Source organism: Muntiacus reevesi, chromosome 2 (genome assembly GCF_963930625.1).
Source record: "Muntiacus reevesi chromosome 2, mMunRee1.1, whole genome shotgun sequence".
NCBI lineage: Eukaryota > Metazoa > Chordata > Mammalia > Artiodactyla > Cervidae > Muntiacus > Muntiacus reevesi.
This window is the reverse complement of record NC_089250.1, coordinates 122578030-122604675: the sequence shown is the minus strand read 5'-3', so window position 1 is coordinate 122604675 and position 26646 is coordinate 122578030. Positions and strand designations below refer to the sequence as shown.

The following is a 26646-nucleotide window of genomic DNA, read 5'->3' as shown; positions in this document are numbered from 1 at the left end:
TGGGGGTGGGGGAGGCAGAATGGTACAAGCATGTTTATTTCAAAGAAGTGCATGTGCGTCTATAATTATCTCCAAAGAAGTTTAATTTAATTTTTTAAAAAAAGAAGTCAGTATCCAAGAACTGCTCTTCCCTCTGGGTTCCAGCTACCCTTTCCACAAAGACAGATTTAAAGTGCTATCGTACTTTCAGAATTTCAGAATTAGGGGAGGAGTGGTAAGTGGTGAAAGGCAACAGATTAAAAAAAACAACAAACCAAAACCCACAGCCTCTCAGCTGCCTTGAAACCAAATATCACAGTGCTACCCATGAAATGGAAAGTGAGGGCCAGAAAGATGACACAGAGGGAGAAAGGAAAGGGTAGAGGAGTCTGGAGTGTGTCCATGCAGGGCATGTAGCATTTGGGGAGCCTGGGGCAGGCAAAAGAGCTCCCCAGAGTCAGTAAGAGTCAGGACTCCACACCGGGACTATAGCCATTCAGCCTGAGACCACGGGCCACTGTCCCTGACTGCAGGAGCAGTGCCCATCCACACAAGTCCATTTTCAGCTCACTGGATTTTTTTCAGGGTGGGTTTGGGCTTGGGAGAATATCCCCAGAGTGTTTCCCTGAATCTAATAAGAGGTATCCTTAGTGATTGCCCTCTGTGCAACAGGCACGGGAATACCAGCTTTGCATTCCACAGATGGGCTGCCATCTCCCCATCCTGGCCTAAGGAGCCAGACTCCAGAACAGCAGTGAGGGGCCAGTCAAGCCCAGACCTCTCGCCCTGGAACCCCGGCCCCTCCCTGTCTGGTTGCTCTCAACCAGGAAAGCCTTCATGCTTCCACTGTGAGAGGGAGGGGTTGGCCCAAAGAAAGAAAACAGCATTCAGGCTCAAGAGCCAGGAGATATTTCTGGGGCAATTAAATCAGAGAGGCTGTTATTGCTAATGTGTAATTGGTTTTAAAATCAGCAGGCTTGCCTATCTCTGGATGACAATATTTAAAGAGCAAGACGCCCCATCCCGAGTGGGTCTTGTAAACCATGACCGAAGAGGCCCTCTGCAGACACAGCAACCTTCTGTCTGTTCCCTCCTTGAAAGCTGTGGCTCAGCTCTAATTGGCTGCTGGGAATAAATATTTACGGGACTGTGCAAACGGAGGCATCTGCTTCCAAAGTCTGTTCACAGGATCTCCACTGCACCCGGGCAGGCGAGCCAGCAGAGGGGCGGATCTCCTAGCTGGTGATCCTTTTCCTACAAATTGACAAGTGCTGTAGTCATCCAGACTCAGGGCTGGATGTCTAATTAAATTTCTAGACCAGGATAACGGTGTTGGCTCCTCCTGGGTTCAGGAAGGCCATAGCTCCACTTTGGGTGGGGAGGGAGGTCCTGAGAAGATGCACACAGCTCTCCTGAGGTCCAAATTTCACCCTTGAGTGCCAGGCCCTGAAGAGGCAGGTTGGGGAGATAGATGTTCTCTGGTCACTCCCAGCTCCACCACCCTCCACCTAAGAGTGGGAACTACCTCAACCTGTGGGAGACATCGCCTCCTCTGCTCCATGGGGGTGCAAGTCTCACCTTATAGGCTATTATAAAGACTTGCAGCAACAAGTGACAGAAAGCAATAGGCCCAGGACAGGGCCCAGCAATAAGGGGAACCTCCATGCACGGTGGCTGCTAACATCTGAATAAGTGGGTTCCAACCTGGACTGTACCTGAGGGTGCTTTAATAATATACATTCCTTAGCCTCATTCCAATGCCACTGGAAAATCACCAGGACCCAAGAATCTGGTTTGGTTTTTCTGATTTCTTTTTGTTTTTTTGAGCTCTCTAGGTGACCCTCATATTGTCAACTAGCCTCAGCCACACTGACCTCAACCCACCTTGGTTTAGCCTCAAGTCTTACTTGGCACAGGAAGTCCTCGTGAATCATGAGATATAGAGTGGAGAGGCCCCCAAATTCCCACAGGGCTCCTAAGGGAGACCTTCCCTTTGGTTTTATCCTGTCTACTCTTGTCCTGACGAATCTGTTTATTCTAGTCTTCCCAGCAAGATGGCAAATCCCAGGGGCAGAGACAGTCCCCGCAGATCTTGTAGCCCTCAGCCCCCCAGGAGGGCCCTTGATGTGTATTGTGCCCCACTGGCGATTCCTGGACCTCCATAAACTCTACCCTTTCAATGTCCTGGGCAGAGAGTCGGGCTGGGCAGCCTGGAAGCTTACAGAGCCAAGCTGGTTGGGGGATCAGGGACCATCACTGGAAGGAGAGTGGGTTGATGCAATCAACCACCCCTGTGGGTCTTAGCGGACCCTGTGGAAGTTCTCGGGGGAATTTTGTCTGAGCTCAGGCTCCCTGGTGCAGGCATCCACCAGGACAAGTGGAGCTCAGCTTGGCTGAAACTTCCTACTGCAGAATGCCAGCCTGGGCCCCGTGCCCATGGCCACTGGTCTCTGCCGGGGTCTCTGGAAGGGAGGTAGAGACCTTGGGACTTCAGTTGAGATACCCTGGAAAGCTCAGCCCATTTTCCGGTGTTAGTGGTGGTTCTCCTGTGTGCCAGAAAGACCTCCGGCCTCACCACAGTCAGCAGCTGCTCCTGGAACCGGGAGAGAGAGGGGCTTCCCAGAGGTTAGTGCTCTGGGAGCATCATTTGCAGTGACAGCCGCCCTCCCCAGCACTCCCACCCCCTGCTGCTCCAGGGTTCCCTGGGTGGACCTGGTCCTTCCCTGCTCTCCTCTCCTCCTTCCTGGACTCTTCACAGTGCTTGACTGGCTCTCCCCTTGCCCTGTTAACCTTCTCTGAAAGTGTTCTGTTCACCTTTTGCCTCAACTGAAAGGTGCCCCCTCTGAGGGCCCACTTCCTTGCACCCCCTCCTAGGGGACTGTCATCTTCCCTCACACTCAGCCCAGCACCAGATGGGTCGGGGTCATCCCCTCCCAGCTCCTAAATGACTCCCCCTCCCCTCTGGCTTTCTCTTTGGAGCTGCAGCCGTTAGGCTTTTATCCTCCCTCCACGCGTTGTCCTCATTGCTTATCCACTGACCTCCTCACAATGCCCAACCACCAGGACCTGGCTCACACTCTTCTTCCCCATCACCACTCCAGTCATCCTTTCGGTAGCTTGAACATCCCTGTATGTGACCCGGCTGGCACCCTCCTCTCTCAGCCCCTTGACCTCTCACCTTTGACAGTCTAACCTCAGCACCCATTCCTACCACATCTGGAGGCATATCACGACCAGGACCCAACCCCCTCTGGAGCATCAGCTCAAGCTTCCCACACCTTGACCATACTCTGACTCCTGCTTCACACACTCTGTTACCTCCCACTGCAGCACGTCTCACTGACATCTCCAGGATCCTTCAGCCCCACTGCCTATTTCCACTCTCCACCACCCACCCCTGTCTTTCACTTCCCTCCTGCAGTGGGCTAAACTGTGTAGCCCCCCCAAAATCCCTAAGCTGAAGTCTAACCCCTGTTCCAGGGACTGTATTTGGAGATGGGGGTCTTTATACAGGTAATTAAAATGAGGTCACTGGGGTGGGACTCTAATCCAACATGACTGGTGTCCTTGTAAGAAAAAGAGATGAGGACACAGACATCCTTGCACATAGAGGGAAGACAATGTAAAGATACAGGGAGGAGACAGCCATCCTGGTCAAGGAGAAAGGCCTCAGAAGAAACCCCTCTGTTGACACCTTGACCTTGGACTTCTAGGCTCTGGAAGTGGGAGAAGATAAATGGCTATTGTCTAAGCCCCACAAGGGTGTAGTAGGTTGTTGTGGCAGCCTGAGCAGACTAATGCACCTGCTTAGTTCAGATTCCAGCACTCTAACCATTTCCCTCCACACCCACCTTCTCTCCCTGAGTTATGCTCACTGACCTTGGTTGAACTCAGCAACCCACCTTCTCCTTACCTGAACCTCAGCACCTCAACATTGTGTGTGAGGGAGAGGAGGGATTGCAAAACAATGCTAAAATGTATTGTTTCTTCTAAAGTGAATGGCCCTCAAATATGAGCTCAATACAGTCCATGAATCTTAGTAAGTTTCCTGAGTAGGCTGTCTTTCTCACTTCCCATGAGACTCTATCATATATTCTCTTCTGCCTCCAGAATCCAACCCTCACCCATGGCTCTGCTGACCTGAGGTCAGGTTTCCTTGTATCAGTCAAAGGTCTCTGATTCTCTGTGCTCCATCTCCTTTTGCCTTTGCAAGAATTCCACCTCTCCAATTGTCTCCTCTCTCCTCACTAACAATTTCACTTACTGGATTACTTCCATGCACTTGTCTCTTCTACTAAAAACACTTCCCTTGACCCCCATCCTCTTCCAACTACTCCCATTTTTCTGCTCCTTCTAGTTCCAAAATGTCTGAAAAGAACCATCCACCCTCAACTGATTCTACTCAGTGACTGTCTCATTAACAGTTTCTTCCTACTGTTGGATGGCCTCCATCACCATACACCATCCCCCTGTCGAGTACTCTGGCCTGACTTTGGTGAAGGTCATGGCTGACTTAGGGCTGCCAAGCCCAGAGTCTCCTCTCTGTCCCATTTTCCCGAGAGTTCTCAGCAGCATCCAACGTAGTTGGCGGCTCTCTCCTTCCCTCTTGGATCTTTGTGACTCATCTCCTGGTTTCGTCTTGACTTCACAGGCTGCTCTTTCTCTATCCCCTTTGTGTCTTTTTCTACTTGACCTCCAAGGCCCCATCTTCCGTTTCTAGATGATCTCATCAAGGTCCATGACTTTAAATATCACTTCTGTGCTGATGGCTCTCAAATTTATATCTCTGTACCGACCTCTCCCTTGGGCTCCAGACACATAGATCTAACTTGACGTCTCTACTTAGATGACTCAAGGCGTCTCAGCCCTAATACACTGGGAAAGGACTTCTCCCTGCTGCATCACTTTCCTCACCTGGTTCTCATCTCAGTGAATGGTACCACCATCTACTCAGTTGCTCACATCAAAAACCTAGGACTCCCCTGTGTCCACAAGTCCGTTCTCTACATCTGTGTCTCTATTCTTGCCCTGCAGATAGGTTCATCAGTACCATTTTTCTAAGGGGAGGGTGGGATGAATTAAGAAAGTAGCACTGACATATATACACTATGATGTGTAAAATAGATAGCTAGCGGGAAGCTCAGCTTGGTGCTCTGTGATGACCTAGAGGGGTGGGATGGAGAGGGTGGGAGGCAGGCTCAAGAGGGAGCAGATGTATACATACATATAGCCGACTCACTTTTGTTGTACAGCAGAAACTAACATAATATTGTAAACTATACTCCAATAAAATAAATAAATTTCTAATAAACTTATTAAAAAAAAAAGCCTAGGACTCTTGCTCATTCCTCTTTTCCTTATTGTTGCTTCTACTTTGAAACTTCTCTAGACCCCACCCATGTCTCTCCATCTTTCCATCTTCACTCTCAACTCTAGCCCAAGCTGCTTTAATCTTTCACTTTGACACTCAAATCATTTCCTAAGTGGTTTCCCTGTTTTCCTTCCGTGGGAAGGGGCGCTCCAGAGAGGCAAGCTCAGTGAAGGATCAGATTCCGCTGTGCAGATGACACAGTCAGTGCTAACTGGATTAATTAAATTTTCAGAGCAAAGCCGTGTGTGTACCTCCCTCCTTTCTGTCATGCTTCCTTTAGAAACAGCACTTCCATTCAGAAAGCCAGATCAAGTGCCATTAACAAATTAATTCCGATTAGCGCACCCAGGCACTCAGACCCCAAGGCAATCCTGGTCAGTCGTGCAGGGTGATGGCTTGGGCCTGGCCTGCTAATAAAGTGGGAAGCCTACTGGAAGCAGAGGCAATTCTTCTGATGCCTGTCTCTGTCCCTAGGGGGGAGAAGAGTAGGATTTGATTACACCATAGTCTCCTGAGGGAATTAACTCACTTTCAAATTATAAGTTATTAATTCTCCCACGTGGCCATTAGGTTGGTAAGAACAGGATCACCTCTGGCACCTACCTGTGACCCACAGAGCCTCCAATTTAAGACCAAGAACTTGAAGGTGCCCAAGAACTGAATGAAAGAAAATTGTTTCGTAAGTGGGAAATAAGTCTGGGGCCCAGTATCTTTAGTAGTCCTTCATTCCTTTATTTAACAAGCATGATTGGGGATTAACTGTGTTTGGGACAGCAGATTCAGCAGTTAAGCCAGGTAAGGCCCCTGTCCTCCTGGGTCTTACAGACTTGGGTGGCGGTGGGGGAAAGAGACAGATAATCAGCATGAATCAAACAGACAAAAAAATTGACTTCAAAGAGTAAGAAATGCAACCAAGGTGAAAAACAGGACAAGGGGCAGAGTGTGCTGGGGAGAGGTGGGGGTACTCTAGGAAAGTCTCGGGTGGAACACCTAAGCTGAGCTTAGAACCGTGCAAGGAGCCGGCCAGCCCTGGAAGAAGAGCTTTCTAGGGAGAAGGATGTGCCTGCTGCTGGACAGTCAAGCCCCATCACCTTCTCATTCTCCCACTACGTCCAGCACAGCCATCTCTGCCAGGCAGACTGCTCCCCTCACGGTACTGGGCAGGTCAGGTATGGCCCTGCTGGGCAGCTGACTTTGCCTGCAGTTGGTCTGCCTGCCTGGACACTGTCCCTCCCTCCTGTCTTACTCATGTCACAGGGATTTGTTCAATTCCCGCCTCTTCCCTCAAAACCTTTCAAAAGTCTCTCAATTAGAAGGGCTCCCTCCCCTCTCTAAAGTCCTGGAGCATTTATTTGGTACCTACTGGCTCTACTGCCTTACGTGGGTAGACACTGCATTACTATGTACCTGAATCCATCCCCGATTCCTATCAAGGGGGCTGCTCAGGGCCAAAGGCTCCATCCTCTTTGTCCCTTACACACCCCAGGCCTAGCCCAGGTCCTCAGCTTACAGACACTCAAGGACTGAATGGTCACCTGGCTGGCACAAAAGCCCAAGAGGTAGATAGAGGCTCAAAGAAGTCCCACTCTTCATCTTGGAATGTAGGCAAGAAAACAAGACTCTCCACCCAGTTCCTGAGAATAGGGGTCACTTCGGGTTTGAAAAGTAGTTTCCAGAAGGACAATTTGAAAAATGTAAGGCCGTTGCTGGATTTCTTATGGGAAAGCTTAGAAACTTTCTTAAGAGCAGCAGCCAGAAGAATAAGGTCAGCTTGAAGATGAAGAATTCTAGCACCAAGAAATCACGTGAAGGAGGCAGCCAATTACCCTTCCAGAGGTGGGCCCTTCCCAAACCCCCACCTGACAGCTCTCCCAGCAACTCATCCCGGAAATGAGCACCTTCCTTGCCCACCAGTAAAACACCACTGCTTCACTTCAGCTGGCCTTCCTTCAACTCAAAATCTTGCCCCCCCCACCCCATACTCCCAGATATCCTCAGATTCCAGGGCTAGTCAGCCTCACCCAGAAAGTCAGCATGCCTTCAGATGAATTACAAGGGTACAAAAGGTGCCTTCAGCTGACCGCAGGCCAACTGCAGGACATGCCATTGGGTCCTGGGCTGGAAGGAGGCCTGAGCTTCCCATGCTATGGCAAATGTGGATGAGGTACACCCCTGGAGGGAGGGAGGCCAATGGGCGTGAGGATGAGATGAGCATGGAGACGTGCTGGGCGCTGCTGCTAACCTTTCATGAGGACCGTCCTGGCCTCAGTCCACTCGCTCCTCCCGTCTGACGTCAGCAGGCCGATTGGAGGCAAGCGTTCATCCTCGTTGGAAGCCATTCTGACTATCTTTCTCAACTGAGTGAACAGATCCCCCTCACTGAGACGGCGGAAATTAATCACAACATCCAAGACAAAGAACTGTGGGGGAAACAGGTCAAAGACGTCACTCAGGGCAGCCCGCCCGAGACGTCAGGCCTTCCCTGAGCCTCCACACGGGAGCAGGATGGGGGGACACTCGGGTCCCTGGTTCCCAAGGTACTGGATGGTTCAGAAGAGCCATAATGTGGGGACCAGCCCGACGCTGTCAACCGTGCTGGACTCCAAGCTCTCCCAGATCAAAGAAGGCCAGATTGAACTTAACTAAAGAAAGTTTTTTTTCTGTAGTTCCTACTTGATGTAAAACCATTATATTTGTGGGAAACAGTGGAAATTGATACATCTGCTTGCTGTTGGAGGGCTGTGTCAATCAAAACTGAAAATGTGCATGCCCTATGATTCAGTAACTGCTCTTATAAATGCATACTTTAGTCTAAGGCTTAGAGAAACATATACTTGTGCCCTGGGAGACATATAAAGGAATGTGCATATCAGCTTTGTTTGCAACAGAAAAATTAGACAGAGTCCAAATGTTCTGCAGTAAGGGAATGGTTAAGCAAAACGTGGAGCACCTATCCAATGCATGTCTATCCAGCAGTTAAAAGGAATGAACTAGCTCTAGATACAGCTACAGGGATAGATTTAAAACGCACTGGTGAGTGGAGGAAAAAATGGCAGCAAATAATATCAGAGAAAGATTAAAATGGAAGAACAACACACAAAATGCTCTGTGCGTACATGTGTACCTATACACATGTACTTGCTTCTGCTCTGTAGGTGAGGCCTGTGAACTGGCACTCAGGAACTTCGAAGCTAGAGCCTCAGCATTGTAAAGGGTTCTATTCATAGTCCCAGGTCAAGATCCCTTCTCTGCTGATTGACATGTGCCTCACCCCACGCCCTAAGCAGCATACAGGTGGTTCGTTTCAGCGCGGGAGTCTTGAGAGCATTTCTGGGAGGGATGGATACTATGGTGTGTGTGTGTGGCAGGGAGTGGGGCACTGGGATATTCTGGGTTTGACTTTTGAATGAAGGTGGAGAAAGCTTCTTGTCTTGTGGCCAGCCAGCTGTCAGGTAGGCTCCCAACTTGGGAACAGCCACCTTCTGATGGCAAACTTAGGGCTCCCAATTTAGACTGAAAATGTCAAATGAGCCTAAGAAGAAAACACTATAGAAATAATACCAGGGGAGCCCCCAGGTGGGTGTCAAAGTTGGGTTTTAATGAAAACAAACAGCGTTTCATCAGATGAAGTATTTATGTGAAGCCTCAGTATATAGAATACACTGTCTGGCATCCCCTGGGCCCCCACAGGCTCTTTTGTATTCCCTGGAGCCCAGTCTGAGGACCTGAGCTGCAGGGGATAGAGCATGGGTTTGTGACACTGAGACCGAGGAGTCCTTCTCACCCCTGGACAAGCCACCTAATCTAAGTCTCGTCTCCTCATCTGTCAAATGAGATCCAAGGTCTCCTCTGCAAGGTCATCCTAAGATCAGATGGGATGAGTATAGATACCAGGCCCACCTGGACATGGATGCCCAGACAGTCAGTCTGTAAGCTGTCCATCTGTGTGTGGTCTCCAGGAAGGCCATGACCTGGGTGACTGCATGTGGAAGGGCTGAAGACATGCTGGGTCTCATTAATGACCCTCAGTCTATCCAGGCAGTTCACTGGACCTGACTTGGCTGGACAAGACTCAAATGGGAACCGACCGAAGGCATCCCGACTGATGACACTCCTTGTTCTTAAAATCCAACCAGTGGAGAGAAATGGGACTGACAGAAATCAAGAGATCCCATTTCGGGGCCACCCTGCCCCAGCTCACCGTGTGACTCTGGGAGGGGGCTGAACACCCCTAGAGAAGCAGGAAGGGATGAACACATGTGCACCCCTCCCCAAGCCCGAGAGGCCGCAGTACCAAGGGGCCACTTACCTGGTTGCAGCAGGCCACAATGACGTGCTCCGGCTCGGGCATGACACTGCTCTTCTGGGCCACCAGCGTGTCCTGGGTATGGCCGGGGAGCCGGTAGGAGGAGAAGAGCCCGTAGTATTGCTTCATACAGAGCGGCTGCCCTGACAGCTGGCCCTTGGCACTGTCAGTGGGGATGGAGTGGCTGCAGGGGGAGGGAGGGAAGAGAGGCTGGCAATCAAAATCGGTTCTACTCTAACCTGACGCCAGAACTGCATGATGATGGCCGTTCAGGAGTTAGAGTCCCATTTTCTAAAGTAGTGGAGCGCTGCAGGGAGACCCTCATGTTCTCTAGCCTCCATTAGTCTCCCTCACTCCAGCCTCATGCAGGACACATGCAGGTACAGATCTGGCCGCTCTGGGCCTTTGCTACAGCTGCTCTGCTTGGCACACCTTCACCCTCAGCCCCGCACACAACTCATCTGTTTAGAAAACTCCCTTCACTCTTTTGAGAGCTTACTCCTTCATCACCTCTTCCAGAAGCCTCCTTTGAGTTCAAGGGGGAAAGCTCTCTTTTTCCTCTGATCTCAGCATGTCTCAGGTACTTCCTTCCTTCCACTTCCTCGCCCACTTCCTCTTCTTCCTCCTTCTCTCTCACTTTCTTTCCCTCTATCTTTCCCCATCCTGTTTCACCCTCCCCTCCACATTCCACCTCCCTTTCCTCTTCTTTTTTTTCTCTCTCTCTCTCTTTCTGCCTCTTTTTCCCTCCCTTCTTCCCTCCCTCCCTCCTTCCCTTCTTCCTTCCTTTCAGCCAACACTGACTGAGCACTCTCCTGGACCAGGCACCATTTGAGGATCTGGGGAAGCAGGTGCAAAGAAGACCTGAGTTTCCTGTTCTAATGGGGCACAGGTCGGAGATAGGTAAGGGAGCAGAGACAATAGTCGGGCAATAAGATGGGGTGAGGAGTCAGTGACTGGCAGGGCAGGGCAGGAGGGGTGGCCAGGGATGGTCTCACTGAGGATCAGACTCAAGAGCTGAACCCTGGGGTTTGCAGGCAGCCACGAGGTGCGCTGGGGCAGAGTGAGGCCAAGGTGGGCTGGGTGGAGCAGCCCACTGTCCTGCTGCTCCAAGTGTGGGTGTCAGATTGAACTGGAATGACCGGCTGACGACAGGGTGGTTGTGGGACTCCAGGGGGAGCTTTCAGAAACCTGTAACAACTTGACAGAGGACGTTTATATGTGCTGAATCTAACAATGAAACAAGGGATCTTGTGTTTTGTATCTATATGCCGTTTTTCTGCTAATTCAGTTGGTGGCTCAGATAGAAAAAAAAACTGCCTGCAATTCGGGAGACTTGGATTCGATCCCTGGGTCAGGAAGATCCCCTGGAGTAGGAAATGGCAACCTGCTCCAGTATTCTTGCCTGGAAGATTCCAAGGATAGAGGAGCCTGGTGGGTTACAGTCCATGGGGTTGCAAAGAGTCGGACACGATTGAATGACTAACACTTTCACTCCCAAAAACATTTTACTAAATAAAAAAATTTATTGGTCCATCACCATAGATCGTTTGAGGAACACTGGTCAAAGGTGAAAGGAAGCCAGTTAAAGCTGAGTAAAGAGATGGACAGAGAAGTGGGGAGGCCTGTGGCCTCTTTGGCAGCAGAAGTCAGTTCCATTTCATTCTTGGGGCAGTGAAAGCCCCGGGAAGGCGAGAGCACTCAGGGGCATGATCTGATCCGCTTTGCTGTCATAACAGCCCTGGTTCTGGGTGGAGAATGGGTGGAAGCCAGTCACAGGAAGGAGGCTGTGGGCTGCTGGGAAGGTGATGGGCCTGGAGAGGGTGATGGGAGTAAGAAGGGGATGTGAGTATGGGTTCTGGAGGGAGCGTGACATCCCTGAGCTTGGACTAGATGAGCAGGTGAGGGAGAAAGATACCATGGGTGACTTACAGGATCCTGGGTTCACCACCGGGGCTGTGTGGCACATTTACTGAGATGGCAGGACAAGGTAAAGGGCCTGCTGGGTCATGGGGAGGGGGCCCAAGGGTCCACTGGGGATGACTCAGTTTGCAATGACTAGGAGGCACCACAGTGGGGATGTCAGGGGGTCAGATACTGGAGTGAGAGGCTCAGAGAGGATGGACACAGTTGTATTTGGTGCTGTTTATGTGTCTGTTTCGCTAGATAGTCTGAGAACCTTTTGAAGACAGGGATGGGGCCTTATTTCCCTTCATCTTTCCAGCATCAATTTGAAAAGTGAAAAAAATCTGCAAACAATAAATGCTGGAGGGGATGTGGAACAAAGGGAACCCTCTTGCACTGCTGATGGGACTGTAAATTGATACAGCCACTATGGAGAACAGTATGGGGATTTCTTTAAAAACTAGGGATAAAAAACTACCATATGACCCAGCAATACCACTATTCAGCATATACTTTGAGAAATTATAATTGAAAAAGACACATGTACTCCAAAGTTCACAGTAGCCTTATTTACAGTAGCTAAGACATGGAAGCAATTCTAGATGTCCATCAACAAATGAGTGGATAAAGAAGATGCGACACATATAAACAATGGAATATTATCAGGCATAAAAAGGAATGAGTTTGAGTCAGTTCTAGTGAGGTGGATGAAGTTAGAGCCTGTTATACAGCGTGAAGTTAGTCAGAAAAAGAAAACAAATATAGTATATTAACACATATACACAGAATCTAGAAAGATGATATTGATGAACCTATTGGCAGGGAAGGAACGGAGATGCAGATGTAGAGAACGAACTTACGGACACAGTGGGGGAAGGAGAGAGTGGGACGAATGGAGAAAGTGGCATCGACATATACACACTACCATGTGTAAAATAGACAAGTGGTGAGAAGCTGCTGCATAACACAGGGAGCCCAGCCCGGTGCTCCATGATGACGCAGAGGGGTGGGATGTGAGTGGGAGGGAGGTGATATATGTATCATTATGACTGACTTGCATTGTTGTATAGGAGAAACCTACACAGTATTGTAAAGCAGTTTTCTTCCAATTAAAAAAAATTGCTTTAAGAAGGAAAAGTGAGCAAATGAATAAATGAGTGAATGAAGGGTCCAAAACAGGCCCTTGAGCAATGGCATAAAGTTCTAGCTTTATAACCCTTACAGTGATTAGATGTGGGAGCTTACATATGGACATGTATGGGTATGTGTGTCCGTGTGAGCGTGCACACACACACGTGGGAGTCTGGGGTCTAGACTGTCAGTGATGGACAGATACAAAGTTGTGGGTGGGGCCTAGGCCACTCTTGCTCTGCTGCTCAGCCGGACAAGGTAAAGGATGAGATTCTCTGAAATCAGTCGGAGGGTCATCAGGACTGAGTTTTAGGGGATGGCAGAGAGCTCCTGGTGAAGAGGAGAGACACAAAGAAAACACCACGGGGAGACAGCAGCTGGAAGGCCTGGAGACCCAGCAAGGGGACAGTACGGTGAGGAGTGAGCAGACAGAAGCACAGAAATGCATAGAGAGCTGCTGTGACCAGCTTAGGGCTGAAAGCCTTGCAGGCATCATCTCATAGGACAGTGGCCGCAGCCCCAAGAGGCGGCCACCATTATTGTTTCCATTTGACACACAGGAGTCTATAGTAATTGGAGTGATTACTCACTCAAGGTTGACACATCATGTGTTGTAGGTGTCAGAATTCAAATGCAAGTCTGCTGAGCCCAGACTCAAAGCCCTGAGCCACTCTGTATTTTGAATCTGGGGCCTGCCCCCTTCTCTCCAGAGGAAACAGCCCTACCCTGGAGGGGCTGTAGTTCTAAGCCTCCACTTCGAGGTTCGGTAAGTCTGAGTCAGATCAAGTTGAAACGTGAGAGAAGTCTGCCCCATGCCCTCCTCTGCCACCTCCTGGCTGTGTGACCACGGACGAGGCCCTTGAACTCTCTGAGACTCAGCTTCCTCATCTGTGCAATGGACACTGCTTTGGACCCTTGTTTCTTTCCAGCAACTGATGCCCTAATATTACCTGTCTCTGGGGACCCTAAGACCCTCTCTCTGGGTCCCTCACACCCTCTCACTCTCCCTGGTGCTCCTGGGCACCCAGTGCTTAGACAAAAGAAGGACTTTCCTCCTAAAATCAGTGATGCCCCACTGTGCTTATGCAGCTCTCTCCATCTCTCAGGACACCCTTTTGTCCGCTGAGTCGGCCGCCCATTTCCTGAGGTTGATGGGGCTGGGGAAACAGGCTCAGAGTGGGGAGATCGCTCCTTTCAAGGAGCAAGTAACAAGGCTGAACTTATCATCAGCTGGTCCCAGCAACGTTGCCTTCCCCACCTCTCGATGTGCTCGCTAGCTTCCTGAGACACCGAATCACAGCATGTATGTAAATGTGACTTACAGAGGGAGATGGACATGAAAAAGATCAAGGAAGGATTGGGCTTACCCTGGGAAAAGTGACTGTTAATGTCTGGGCCAGCTGAGGGAAAGGTCATTCTGATGCTTGGGATGTGCAGGGGGTCATCTGCTCAGTGACAGAAGCAGGGAACACGGAGCTGAAGAAAGACAAGGTCCCTGCCTCCGCAAGTCCTTGGCTAGTGTGCCAGGGAGACAGACGAACAGGGCACTACCCTTCCCAGGTGGGGCTCAGTCCTACCTGTCCAGCAGGGCCTTGTAGCTGAGCACACCGGAGATGAGGTTGGCTGCAAACCTGCAGAGAGAGATGAGGCCTTAGTTTCTCCTCTCTGGGGCCCATGTTTCCTCCCTCCCTCCCTTCTTCTTTCACTCCTTCTTCCTGTTTCTCTTTCCCCCTCCCCCTCCTTCCCACCTCCTCTAGTCTCTCCCATACTCATGGACCACCCACCAGATGACTGGCCTTAAGGATGCAATAATCAGATAGGGTTCCTGCTGCCCTATCCCTGCCCCTAGGCTGTCAGTTTCCTTCACAAACCTGGGACTAAAAACGGTCCTGAGGAGAGAACTTGGGGGAGGAGAGGAAATGGGAAGGTGAATGAGAGGAGGAGGAGGGAGAGGAAGCCAGGAGAGGCCATGGAGCAGGCAGGAGGGGGCTAGACCATCAGGGGCGGTGTTCTTCCAGGGGAACGCCAGTGCTGGGAATGGACTGGGCCAAAACCCCAGGGTTCTGGGAAATTCAATCTCCCAGGAAAAGTCAGTAATCTGGTCTCCTTAGTGCTAATGTAAAAGAAAGCCAGGTGCTGTTGGCTGGAAAAAAGGCACCAGAAAACCTTACCATTGGACCCTGTCATCTTAACTGCCCATGGACGATGAGCCTGGCTTAATTGCATCGGGAGGAAAACACCCCCTTCAATGCAGTTTTGAGAACTGTATCCAGAAGTCATTCATCTGTCCACATACTTCCTCTGCCCAGCAGAATGCCCAGCTGTAGGGGTAGGGGGAAGGTTGCCCAGCCCCCTCCCCCTCCAGCCAGCAGGTTGATTGGGCTGGGTGAAGAAGGAGGGGGCGGGGGTCTTCCAGCTTGGATCAGAGGCCAAGGTGGACCCTGCCTCAAGTTTTTATTTCCTCCCTCTGAACTGTCCCCATGCTGTGCCACAATTTGGTCTTGAGGCCAGAGACCTGGGTTTGGCTCTGAGAGACCCTTCCACCCTGCTCCACTCCTGCATAAACGGCCCCTCTGTCGTCGTCATCAGCGCACCAGAGGCCGTTCCAGCGGCTCAGCGAGCTCTGAAATTGCAGCAGATGGCAGAGACTCTGGTGGTGGCTTGCGGGAAGGAACCATTCCCACTCCCTGGGAGCCTCTGCTCAGAGCTGGAGGCTGCAGGGAGCAGAGGCCCTCTGAAACAGCCTGGGGCCGTGCATCCCAGGGACAAGCCCCAGCTTCAAGCACTGGTGGGATCAGAGGCTACAGGTTTCCTCCCAGGACCTCAGCCAGGCCAGTCTGCCATGGGGGCACTGTCTCAGGGTCATTTGGCCTCAGAAAGCTCAGCGAAGCCATGAGCTTCAGCCTCTCCCTCCTGGTGGTGGGGCCAGGCCCCTTCCTCCAGGCAGACTCCCAAGCTATGAGCCTGGGAGCCTGGTGTCCTCACCTTAGCTGGTCATTGGTGTCTTGGAAGTGCTGCCGGGCAAAGATCACAGCTGGGCTGGAGTTCACAGGCAGGGCCAGGCGATTATTGAGATACATGTCGTTCAGCCAGTACTCGGACACCTGCCAGGGAGTGTGCCGTTACCCCCAGGGGCCACACACACCCTGCCTGGGGAACACATTACTCCCACCTTGGCACCTCGGAAGGGAAATGGGGACCCTTTACTAGATCATGTACTTTTTCCATTCATTCATTCCACAAACATACACTAAGCCCCAGTTATGGGCTAGAGCTTGTGGCTCCCTGAGCCATCCCGCCTGTCCTTCAGCTTCACCCCATGCTGTCTCCTGTCTTCCAGTTCAGTTCATCCTGGTTGTGTGCTGCCTTATCCGTGTCCCCTGCCCAATCTTATGAGTGTCTCATTCCTGCTTTTCATCCCTCTGTTCTTCCCTGACTTCATGCTATCCTCTGCTGCCCCCAGCCCTATTACTCATCTGCCCCCATCTGTCTGCCATCTCTGTACCCTGTCTCTCCCCATAACCGCATCTCTATCACCATCTGTCCCCTCTCAGCCTCTCACCCTTGCCCCTTACTATCCCTCTCTGTCTCCCCCATGCCCGTCCCTCCCTCCACCCCATCTTTGTCACTGACCTGCCCCTTATCCAAATCCCTCTATCTTCTTATCTCACTTCTGCCCCTTGCTCCATGGGTTCCTTGTCTGCTGACCCAGCAGCTCTTACCCAGTTGGCAGTCTTCTCCTGCCGTTCTAGGAGCTTCTGCTGCAGGGTCTCGCCGAGGCCACCAGGGGCCCCAAACTGCTGCACGATGGCCTGGCTCCTCCTGAACTGCTCCTGGGGCACCAGGTGCTGCATGCACCGCAGGTAGGTGGCCAGGGTCTGCTGCAGCGGGGGCACAGGGAGTTTGGGCAGCCCCTGGAAGACAAGGCTCACAGGTTCTTGTGTCTGTCCTTCTGTGTGGCCCCTGTCTGTCCCCAGATTGATCCCCTGTGTCTACCTCCATCTGCCCCATCCCTGTTCCCTATCCTGGGACTCAGCAGAGCTGTGAACTGAGGAGTCACCTGTTTGCTTTCTCCCACACTGCAGCCCTGCCCCTAGCAGGGGACCAAGTGCAGAGGAAAAGACCTTGATGCTGACACCAGACAGAACACACTGCTGACCACCTCTGTGATCTCGGGCAAATCACCCCTACCTCTGTGCGTCAGTTTCCTCCCCTGTAAAATTGAAGTAAGAAACACCACTTCTTATAAGATCCAAGTGATCATGGATGTGAAAGTGCTTATAAACCATTAAGAATAACTCTAAAGATGAAACAGCCCTGTTATTGATATTGACTGCTGGCCACTCTTAATTTAGGAGCTGTTCCCAGCTGGGGCTCCATAATCCAATTGATCTCTGGACCCAAAGGGTGTGACTCTAATGGAGGGGTTTGGACAGGTGAAAGATGGAGAGAAGAATAATTTAATGCCTGCTTTAACGACCAGAATTCTGCATGATACTCTGATATGCATGATGTGGGAGGGTGACTTGTGCACTGGACTCCTTATTAAATCCCTCCCTGTTATGAAACCCAGGGAGGGGCATTTAGCTCCATGTGGGTATGGGATGGGGATGGCGGATGATTAAGTTCTTCCATTCTTAATCTCTCTAAGCTTCAGCTTCCTTGTCCACAGAATTTAAACAGCAATCCCTACCTGAGAGAGGCATAGAGAGAATTAAATAAGAGAAACAACTGGCCCCAAATAGGCACATCATAAAATGTTATGATATGACTATCATATCATATTATACCTCCAAAGGGATTGCTAAGAGAAAACCCATAATTCCTGGGGTCCCAAAGTATCCCGAGAATCTAAGTAGACCTCCCCACCCATGTCCTCCTGGTGTGGGTTTCCCGGTTAACAAGCTCTATCACTGTGGGATCTTGTGTGTTCAACAGGGCTATGGCTTAGCCTGGGCAGGTATTTTTGTCCAGCTTTCAGGTGAGGAAACTGAGGGCCTAAGAGTGAAGAGACTACTCCAAAGTCATCCAGCCATTCAACGGCGAATCAGGACCTGAAATAATCCCCCCCACTCCACCCCACGGACAGCCCTCCCGCTCCTTCCTCCTTGGTTTTTCTTGTTTTTGCTTCCTTTTCCATTCATCCTTCTTCTTCCTCACTTAGCTGGTCACAATGAGAAGCCAGGATTTTTCATACTATTGACTAAACTTTACAAAGCTGGTAAATAGTGGACTGCCTTCTTTCAGGGGTTTCTCCTCTATGGGGTGGTAAAGGGAGTGAATTTCTATCCCAGCTGGGCTGTGGAGTGAAGGGGATCCATTGAGTATTTACTTGTGCTCTGTTCCTGCTGCTGCAGGGCCTGAAGTGAACCCCCCCAGCCCCCGGTCCCGAGTGTGAGTGAGCTGGAGCGCATGCGCGGATGAGAGTAGGGGATCCACCTGTCTGAGCCTGTTTCTCTAGAGCTCAGTGCCCTAGGGGGAGGGAGGAGGGTGTCACTGCCAACCATGGGCTGCTCCTGCTGCCCTGGGGAACACTCGAGGATGGGTCTGGGCAGCATTCTCGGTGGCCCAGCCCACTCCCAGAGAGCCAGGTCCAGCCTCCCCACCCTCTTCTTTCTCCTGGGGTCTTGGGGATGCTTGTGGTGGGTGAGTGGGAAAACATGTACAGAAAGGCCAGTCCAGCTGGTGACTTGTCCAAAAGTGACAGCAGGTCTGGTTGGAGCCACCCTTCTTCAGGGCTGTGACAATGACTCAGTCTGGGTCATGGGGAATCAGTGATGCGAAAGAAGGAACGAAGCAGGAACTCTCTGTTGAGATGTCTCAGCCCCTCAGGGTTCTTCCCAGACTCTCATGGATTTCTGGCTTTGCCTGGGTACAGAGACAGGGGCTTGTACAAAGGAGGGGCTTTGGGTCCTGGGATCTTAGGTCAAGAAACATTTCTGGGCAATTTATATGAGCCAGGTCCTGGGCTGGACTCAGGGACAATGGAGAGACAGAGCCTGCTCTCAAGGCGGCTGCAGTCCAAAGGGAGAGACAACAACAGAAGTATCTGTCAGACTGTTTGTCTGACAGACATGGTGAGCAACTTCACAGGAAGGAGCCAGAAAGTTCTGATCAAGTTTTCAAATGAAGCCCTGGGGTGCAGGTTGGGGTAAAGAGGTGTCAAGAAGACAGCGGTGGCACACCCGCTTTGGAAGGTGAATATGATAGGGAAGGAGGATGCCTGCCCAGAGGAGGATGGCATCGTCTCAAACTAGTGGGGACGTTGAAGCCTTAAGGCTCCACGGGCTGTGATGTGACAAGGCTTAGAGAAGGGAATGCAGCCTCATCCTCAGGCAATTCCACTGGGCTCAAAGCCATTAGAAGTGGAACTTGGAGAAGGGGAGGCTCCGGGAGAAAAGAGAGTACCTGGCTCAGATCAAGGACTCTCCCTGGCTTTGGGGGTTAGAAAGTGTAGCTGTCAGCATTCCCTCAGTATCTCCTGAAGACACTCCCAGCTCCACCAGGCCCTCCCAGGCTCCTCAAGCAAACTAGAGGCAGGGTTACAGTTGGTGTTCATGCCCAGGAGAGCACAGGGCTGGGGGCCAGGCAAGATTCGGAGGCCAGTCCTACTCAGCACTGTTCTGGAAGCAAGGGCTTGTGAATGGGGAGAGCAGAGATGAGAGAGGGGGCTCTAAACATCACTTACAGGCTCCTCCTCACTGCCCGGACTTGTTGCCGTCATTTTAGGGGGAGCTTTTTCACAGATGGGCATCTTGCTGACTTCTGATTGTGGAAGCAGAGGTGTGGACCTGGGGACCAAGAAGCAGAGAGGCATTGACACCACAGCCACCTAGACCTGCCACAGGACCCTTCACCTCCCACAGCCTGACACCCTGCCCCTGTTCTGACCAGGAGTGTTCCCTGGGCCTGGGAAGACCAGTCCCCCTGATCACAGCATCCTCTCTGCAGCTCCAAATAGGAGAGGGTGGGACCTGAAGTGAGTCTCCGGCTGGCACCTGCTCCACAAGACTGTTGTCATCCAGCCTCAACCTACCAGCCCAGAGCAGCATGGAAGGGAGCAGGGCTGGGCTTACTGACTCCAAATGCACAAGGGGTCATTGGCAGAGCCCTTGTGTTGTTTCTGCCTGTACTTTGCAGGTTAAAGTCTCTCTTTCCCACTAGACTGCGAGCTTCTCCAGGGTAAGACTATACCTGTCATGTTTAATGCTTCACCTCTGGGCCCTAGCCCTGTGCCTGGCATGCAGTAAAATTAGTGTTGGGTGGCTGAGTACAAGGAATGCACATGCCCATGAATGAATACAAGGTCCTCTAAGTTTCTGGGCTCCAAGAGGCACTCTGGGCTGATTGGAGCCTGGCTTGTGGCCAAGGCAGGGAGCACCCTGCTGGATGGGTTGTGACAGGCAGCGAGTCTGCTGGCTCCCAGTGTAGGTGGCATGAGAATGCTGTGGGAGATGATACAGGGAAGCTGGGAAGCCCAGGTCCTAGGGGCCACCTGATTAGGCCTAGGAAGAGGTGGGTTGATTTTGAAGGTGCAGTACAAGTGAGCCAGGCCAAGAGGGGCAAAAGCTAGTTTTTAAGGCTAGTGGGGCCCAACATCTGCCCTCAAGGCCCAACCTCTACCTCTAAGCATAAGCTTGAATAAGTATAAGCTCCCACCCATGGTTTCCACTCATCCATCCCCTATTATCTCCCAAGAGCCTAAATCTAAGGCTTAGCCCATTCTACCCTCAGGCAGGCAAAGTGGGGGAGGGGGTGTTGGGTGCAAAGCACAGTTAACTCAAAGACAGAGCATCCAGAAAGATAATTCTGACCCAGGGGTGGAGGAGCCAGGGGTTGCCTGGCAGCACTGGGCAGAGAATGTAGAGGCCTTGTGGGTCCCATGCCATAACACTTGGGACTAGGAGGTCCTTAGACCGGTGAGCGCCCTGAAGCATAGGCCTGTGGCTACCCACTGCAAATCAGAAACAGCAACATTCAAGGGAGAGTCAACCCTAGCGCCATGGGAGTTTTGAGAGGACGAGGAGGGCAAGGTCAAATTGGTAAGGGCTCTATAGACAGTGAAGCCAATGCCTCTTCTTGCAGCAGAAGCATACTGTGTTAGTATGTATCTTTGTCTTTGGATAATATTGTTGAGATTAATTTGTAATGAGCTCTCAGTTAGTTGGCCTAAAGAAGAGTAAGTGCTTACAAATCAAACAGTTCTGAATATAAGAAAAATTAAATGAATTTCAGGTTCATGTGAACTGGGAAATATTCAAGATTAAATTAGTACCTAGTATTCATGCTTCAGTTAGTTGATCTAACTAATATAGACATGTCTTAGAGTCATCAATATAATAATCAGTATAATACCTTCTTTGTGCCTAGATTTAATATAAGCTAAATAAGATCTTACTATATGTGTTACAAATTTGTCAGCAAGGAAAATAACTCAATGCGAAGAAACTTTTAAGACAAGATAATGTAAATTAGATAAGAGCTTTAGATAAACTCTCTTAAGAATAATTACGCTTTAGGAATGTCTATCTATTTTAGTCACTCCAGATAGTCAACAACTTGAAATTTTAGAGTTGTGCTAAATTAAGTGATGGAAGTTTATTGAACAGCTAGTTCACTCCCAAATAAAATAAGATACTAAAACATTAATTACTGAATACTGACTGACTTCCTCTTACACAGAAACTAAAGATGTTTGGACTAATAATGAATATGTTTGGTGCCATCCTGAGGTTGTCTCTATAAGAAAGTAAATATTTTCAGAAATTATAACTGGTATTTATGTTCACCAACCTATAGAATGTTAATATAAAGGACAGTTCATGGTTGCTTAAGGAAAGTAGAATGTGACTTTTCAGTGAAGAAGGCAGGAGAAATGGAATTGCATTTCATTAAGGGAAAAGGAATTAGGTCTGACTTACAGGTTTGGGATGAGCAAATTAAGTGATGGCTACATAAAATTATGAAGGTTTGTGGCAAGTAGACCCTGAGAAAATTCAGGGCTGACTCTCCCCTGAATTTTGTGTATGGAACAATTTTCTTAAGATGTTGGACTGCCTTTAATAACAGATTTTAAGTTTCTTTACCTCTTAAGTGATCTGTTGTATTTGCCTTTGAAGTCTTCTATTGTTACTTTGGCTAAGTGAGTAATTATTGTTTCTCAAGTGACCTCTGATCCCATTTGACTGAGTGTTCTAAACTCTTTTGATATTTATTGACCAAACTTTCTAAATCAAATTCTAATGAAGTCTTTTTGATCTCTCACTAACTTTGGGGTGCTTCAAAGGGCTTCCGAAACATCCCAAAGAGAGATACTAAACTAACTATGTTCATTTGGCATGTCAAATTAGATGGGAAGCATTGTCAAATGACTAATAAACATTCTTAGGTTATATTGTCTGGTGACTATTACTAATAAAAATATTCTAAAAATTATACAGTTTCCTAAAATCTGATATGTTCTGGTAAAGTGTTACCAGTCATAATTCTAGTTATTATCTTAAAGTGTTGTATGTCAGAGCAGTACCCAAGTTTCTGGGTCAATTGCATTGTAATCAGATTTTAAACATGCCTTCTTAAGTCTTCTGACATTATTGACAGTTATGATTTCATTCTGGTGCCTTTGCAAAATGCTTCCTCTTCAAAAAGATTAACAGAAAGAACTTTGGAATAAATACAAGTTTCTGATTTTCAGGCTATAATGCTGAACTAGGTAAGAAACTGAAAAATCCTAAAGAGAAACCTGATAGCTTCACAAACTGTTAACAAAAATTAGTTACATAAGAATAAGTGAACTGTTGAATATGGCTATGGTTTTTATGGTTTCTGTCTGAAAAATTACAAATTTGAATCTGCATTTTCCAGGTGTAAGGAAAATCTTCCCCTCAAACTAATTAGGACTTAGAGTAATTTGGTAAGTTATACTTTTGTAAGCAGAATTGAAACATTTATTTTTTTTCTCTATCTACTCCCTCCAGAGATTGTAAACTCTTACGTTTCCAGCAACTTTATCAGATAAATTAGGAAAGCTACCTCACCAACAGCTACAGAAATCTCAAGGTATTTCGGGGACCTTGCTAAGGGAGATGTTTACCTAAATCTGTAATGTGAAACACATGATAAGTCTTTGCCATGATTTTCCTAGCCTTGAAAGGTTTTCTTTAAAGTTCAATCTGAGACTTCTTATAAAAGTTTCAGCAATGCAAAAACTTTTGATTAATTATAGTTATATAAATATCAGGCCACGTTTTTTTGAGATCAGACTTACTTTGCAACAAATTAGTCTTAATTTGAATATATGTAGTAAAAATGAGGGTAATTTTAGAGATAAAAAGATTATATTTCAATGAATACTAAATCCCAGTTTTGTTAATGGAGGTCTATATTTACTGACTCACATCCCACATAGTCCCTTGCCTTTATGCCATACTGCTGCTGCTAAGTCACTTCAATGAAGGTTTAATAGAATTATTAAAAGAAGACTCTAAGTTTTGTTTCTGAAGCTTATCTCAGTAATCTTTGGATGAAGATCATATGCTCCATGATACGATCTTGGGGATTATATAAACGGGGCATTTTATATATATATATACATATGTATATATATTATATATATAATACATATTATATATATACTGGAGAAGACATACTTTAAAGTACCTTCTCCAGCCTGGATGAAAGGACTTTTTATCAGGTACTCTTTAAGTAGCCATGTATGGTGAATCTGAAGGTAAATTGATCCTTGGCTTACTTCCCACTTTCAAAGGCCTCTACACCAGACTGGTCTATAGAGAGGACTGCTGACCTCAAACTCACCTTAAAATGATGTTCAAATGTTCAAATACTTACACCAGGATGAGGAGAAGACAGTATCAAAAGTAGACAGCTTACCCAAGATGCAGGACCTGATTTGTATGATCATTTATAATGTTTTCTTGACTTCTTGGACCTTTGCGTATGGACCAAATGTTTTCTATCTTGGACACAAGCCTATGCTAGTTTTTATTTATTTATTTATTTTCCTATGCTAGTTTTTAAAAAAATCAGCCCAATTGTTGGGTTGGGGCCAATTATCTGTGTCTAGTACTTTTAGATTACCTAGGTGGATTTCTCCACTCCAAAGCTCTAATTGGATGAGTCTTAAAAAATTTATTTTAGAGAAAGAAAGTTCAGTCCCATTCAGGCTACTCTGGATATTACTAGATGGGATCTTCTCACCTAGTCAATTAATAATACTTGCTCTGGTACTGGCCATAAATATGAATTTTCGTCTAAGTTACTCAAGATCAATCAGAGAAACAAGCACAAATTCAGCCAAGGAATAAAATCTCCGACAGTTATGGGATGGATTTATGTGATTAACACAAGGGTATGGTCATTTAAGATTTAAGGTTCCCCTTTATCTTGGGAACAATTAAATTATACTAAGGATAACCAGTCTAGTAACTAGAAAATCAGGTAAGAACCTTATGGATAGTGCCACTATATAACGTCCCTGAAAGATAAAGATTGGAATAGAATAGACTAAGTTAAATGACCTGAGGATATACTGGACTGCACCTAATGGAAGTTCTTGGTTTAATTCTTACTTATGACTTAAATAATACTGCTAGCTATGTTATTTGTACTTTGCCTGTATTACAAGATTATTGTTTCTTGCATTACCAAATGTGTGACTGAACCTCCAATAAAAATAATGATGACTAGGTGATCTGAAGCAGTTGATCAAATATATAGTTCTATATGCAATCAATGGTTGTAATAACATAACTCTAGATATGGGAAGATATAACAAGAGGGAATTTTTCCTTGACCATAACAGATCGAGTAAGACAGGTTGGTCCAGAGCCCTTTGATTACTGTTGATAAACCTAGTCCAGTAGCTGCACATCAAGTGGCTTGGAAGAGAAATCTTCGCCAGACTTAGGAATGAGCCTACCTAGCACTGTGGGACAAAATGGTCTTGAAAGGTCTCCCAAAGTATTGTTGAACTTATAACCATGAGGGGGCCCTGTTAACTTCAGACTGCACTTGCCATAGGCACTTGCCATCTACCTCCACAAGGATTAAATCAAGTGCTGCTGCAGCTGCTGACCTTCAACACCCCCTGAAAGGAGTTCGGGGTGAAGAACAGAAATGGGGGCGGGGGGACTGGTACCACAGGTCTTCAGATAGAATATTTTCAGGAGCTGATTTTACGGGTCTGCTACAATCCTTCATGGTGAAGACTGATCCTGGTGACTGGCAGGAAGCTTCACCAGACTAGCAGAAACCCTCCGGAAAAATATGTGCTTGATTGCATGTACTCTCCCTTCACCAAAACCACGTATATACTGACCTTCCCCACCGCCTCTTTGGAACAGTGTCTCAGAGCTTTCTGAAAGGTGCTGTCTTACGGACTGCAGCCTTCATTTTACCTCAAATAAAACTTAACTTGCAACTCTCACTTGCACAACATTTTAAATTCGACATCATCATCTAGCCCGCTGTCCTCCTGTCCCCACCCTGAGTGGGGAAACACCAGGGCCAGGGAATCCCGCACCCTCCTGGCTTTCCCCGACGGCGGCTGCCGTGGGGAACTGGGGGAACTCCGCAGGTTCTGGGGGTCTCTCCCCCCGGCACAGGCCCTGGACCGAGCCTCCCTCCGATCCTAAGCTCAGCTCCCCGCTGCCGCTCCGCGCTCCCGCTCCCCGCTCTGTGCTCCCGGAGCCCAGCCCTACTCACCTGCTCTCCTCCCGCTCTCCTCCTCTCTGCAGCCGCCTCACCGCACCCAGCAGGACTAGGGGCTAGAATGTGAGCCGGAAGGGATTCCGGGGCGCGTCAGCCGTGCGGGGGTGGGGGCTGCAGCCTGGGTCGGTGGTAGAGCCTCCGACGTCGCCGGGTCCCCAGGCCTCGCGACTGGCTGCGAGCTAGCCGGCCGCGCCAGTCCCCTCCCCTCTTTCATCTTGTTCCTCTTCCCTCCCCTTTCTCCCTTTCCCTCCCTCCCCCAGCCCCACCCCTCCCTCCCGCCCTCTCCATCTTCCGTCCTCCCCCCTTCTCCCGCCTTCCCGGCTCCCATCTCCCAGACCCCAATCCCGTGCTCTGACGGCTTCCCGGATAGAGCTTTCAGAAAGGCACCAGAATCCAGGCCCCAGAAGAGGGGTCAAAACACGTCTCCGCCGGGGCCCATCGCCCTCAGCTCCGCCTTCCCCAGTCCCCGCGATCCCCCATCCCCTTTATCCCAGCAGTGGCTGGCTGACTCTGCAGAACTCTGGGGAGGGTTGAGTCTGGGTAAACCTGTGCCCTCCCCACCGTCTAGGGCAGGTTCAAACCTTATTACAACTCCTTTTAGAATATAATAATGATAATAACATTAGTAGTACTAGTAATAAATCTGTTTGTTCATCACTGCAGGTCCTCCTTTTCTAGTCCCACTTATCCCGGCTGGTACTGTAAGGAATATGCGGGATACATACCTGGGGATGCTTAGAGGCACGTAGTCAGAGGCAGACATTTCTCCCAGACAAAGCATGCCCCCTCCCTTATAGAGCTTTACACCGCAGGCACGCACAGACAGACCCACAAAGACAGACCCTGCTCAAACACACAGGGAGCTGGACACGCAGACTCAGAACAGACGTGCACACACCAGCAGTGCGGACCCCCAACAGACGTTGTCTAACACACAGGCATACCCCCAACGCGGCAGCCTCTCCATGGCGGAATCCCGGGACTCTGTGGCCTTCAGCTGGCGGCGGGGCTGGGAGTGCCGCACAAATGCTAGTGTGGGACTCTGGGGACCCACACTCAAGGTGGAGAGACTTCTTTGACAGCCCAGGGGGCTTGCTTCTTCTACTTAGGGCCAGGGAGGGTGGAGGTTGGTATCAGCTCACACACTCGCATCCTCTCCAGCCCTGACTCAAGTCTGCACAGCCAGGACCAGTTGACACATCGACAACTGTTCCCCGCATTCCTCGTA

The 26646-nt window shown here is 49.1% G+C and overlaps 1 protein-coding gene across 1 annotated transcript in view; it reads right to left on the bottom strand.

Annotated features, from left to right (window-relative positions):
* CHAT (choline O-acetyltransferase) overlaps positions 1 to 19443 on the bottom strand; it is a 52523-nt gene extending 33080 nt beyond the window's left edge. The window contains exons 1-6 of the mRNA XM_065919951.1: positions 19378 to 19443; positions 16412 to 16603; positions 15675 to 15793; positions 14267 to 14320; positions 9660 to 9840; positions 7593 to 7770 (exon numbers count right to left, since the gene is read on the bottom strand). Coding sequence (XP_065776023.1) covers positions 7593 to 7770; positions 9660 to 9840; positions 14267 to 14320; positions 15675 to 15793; positions 16412 to 16603; positions 19378 to 19443 — 790 coding nt within the window. The remainder of the gene's footprint in view (positions 1 to 7592; positions 7771 to 9659; positions 9841 to 14266; positions 14321 to 15674; positions 15794 to 16411; positions 16604 to 19377) is intronic.
* Positions 19444 to 26646: the final 7203 nt, after the last annotated feature.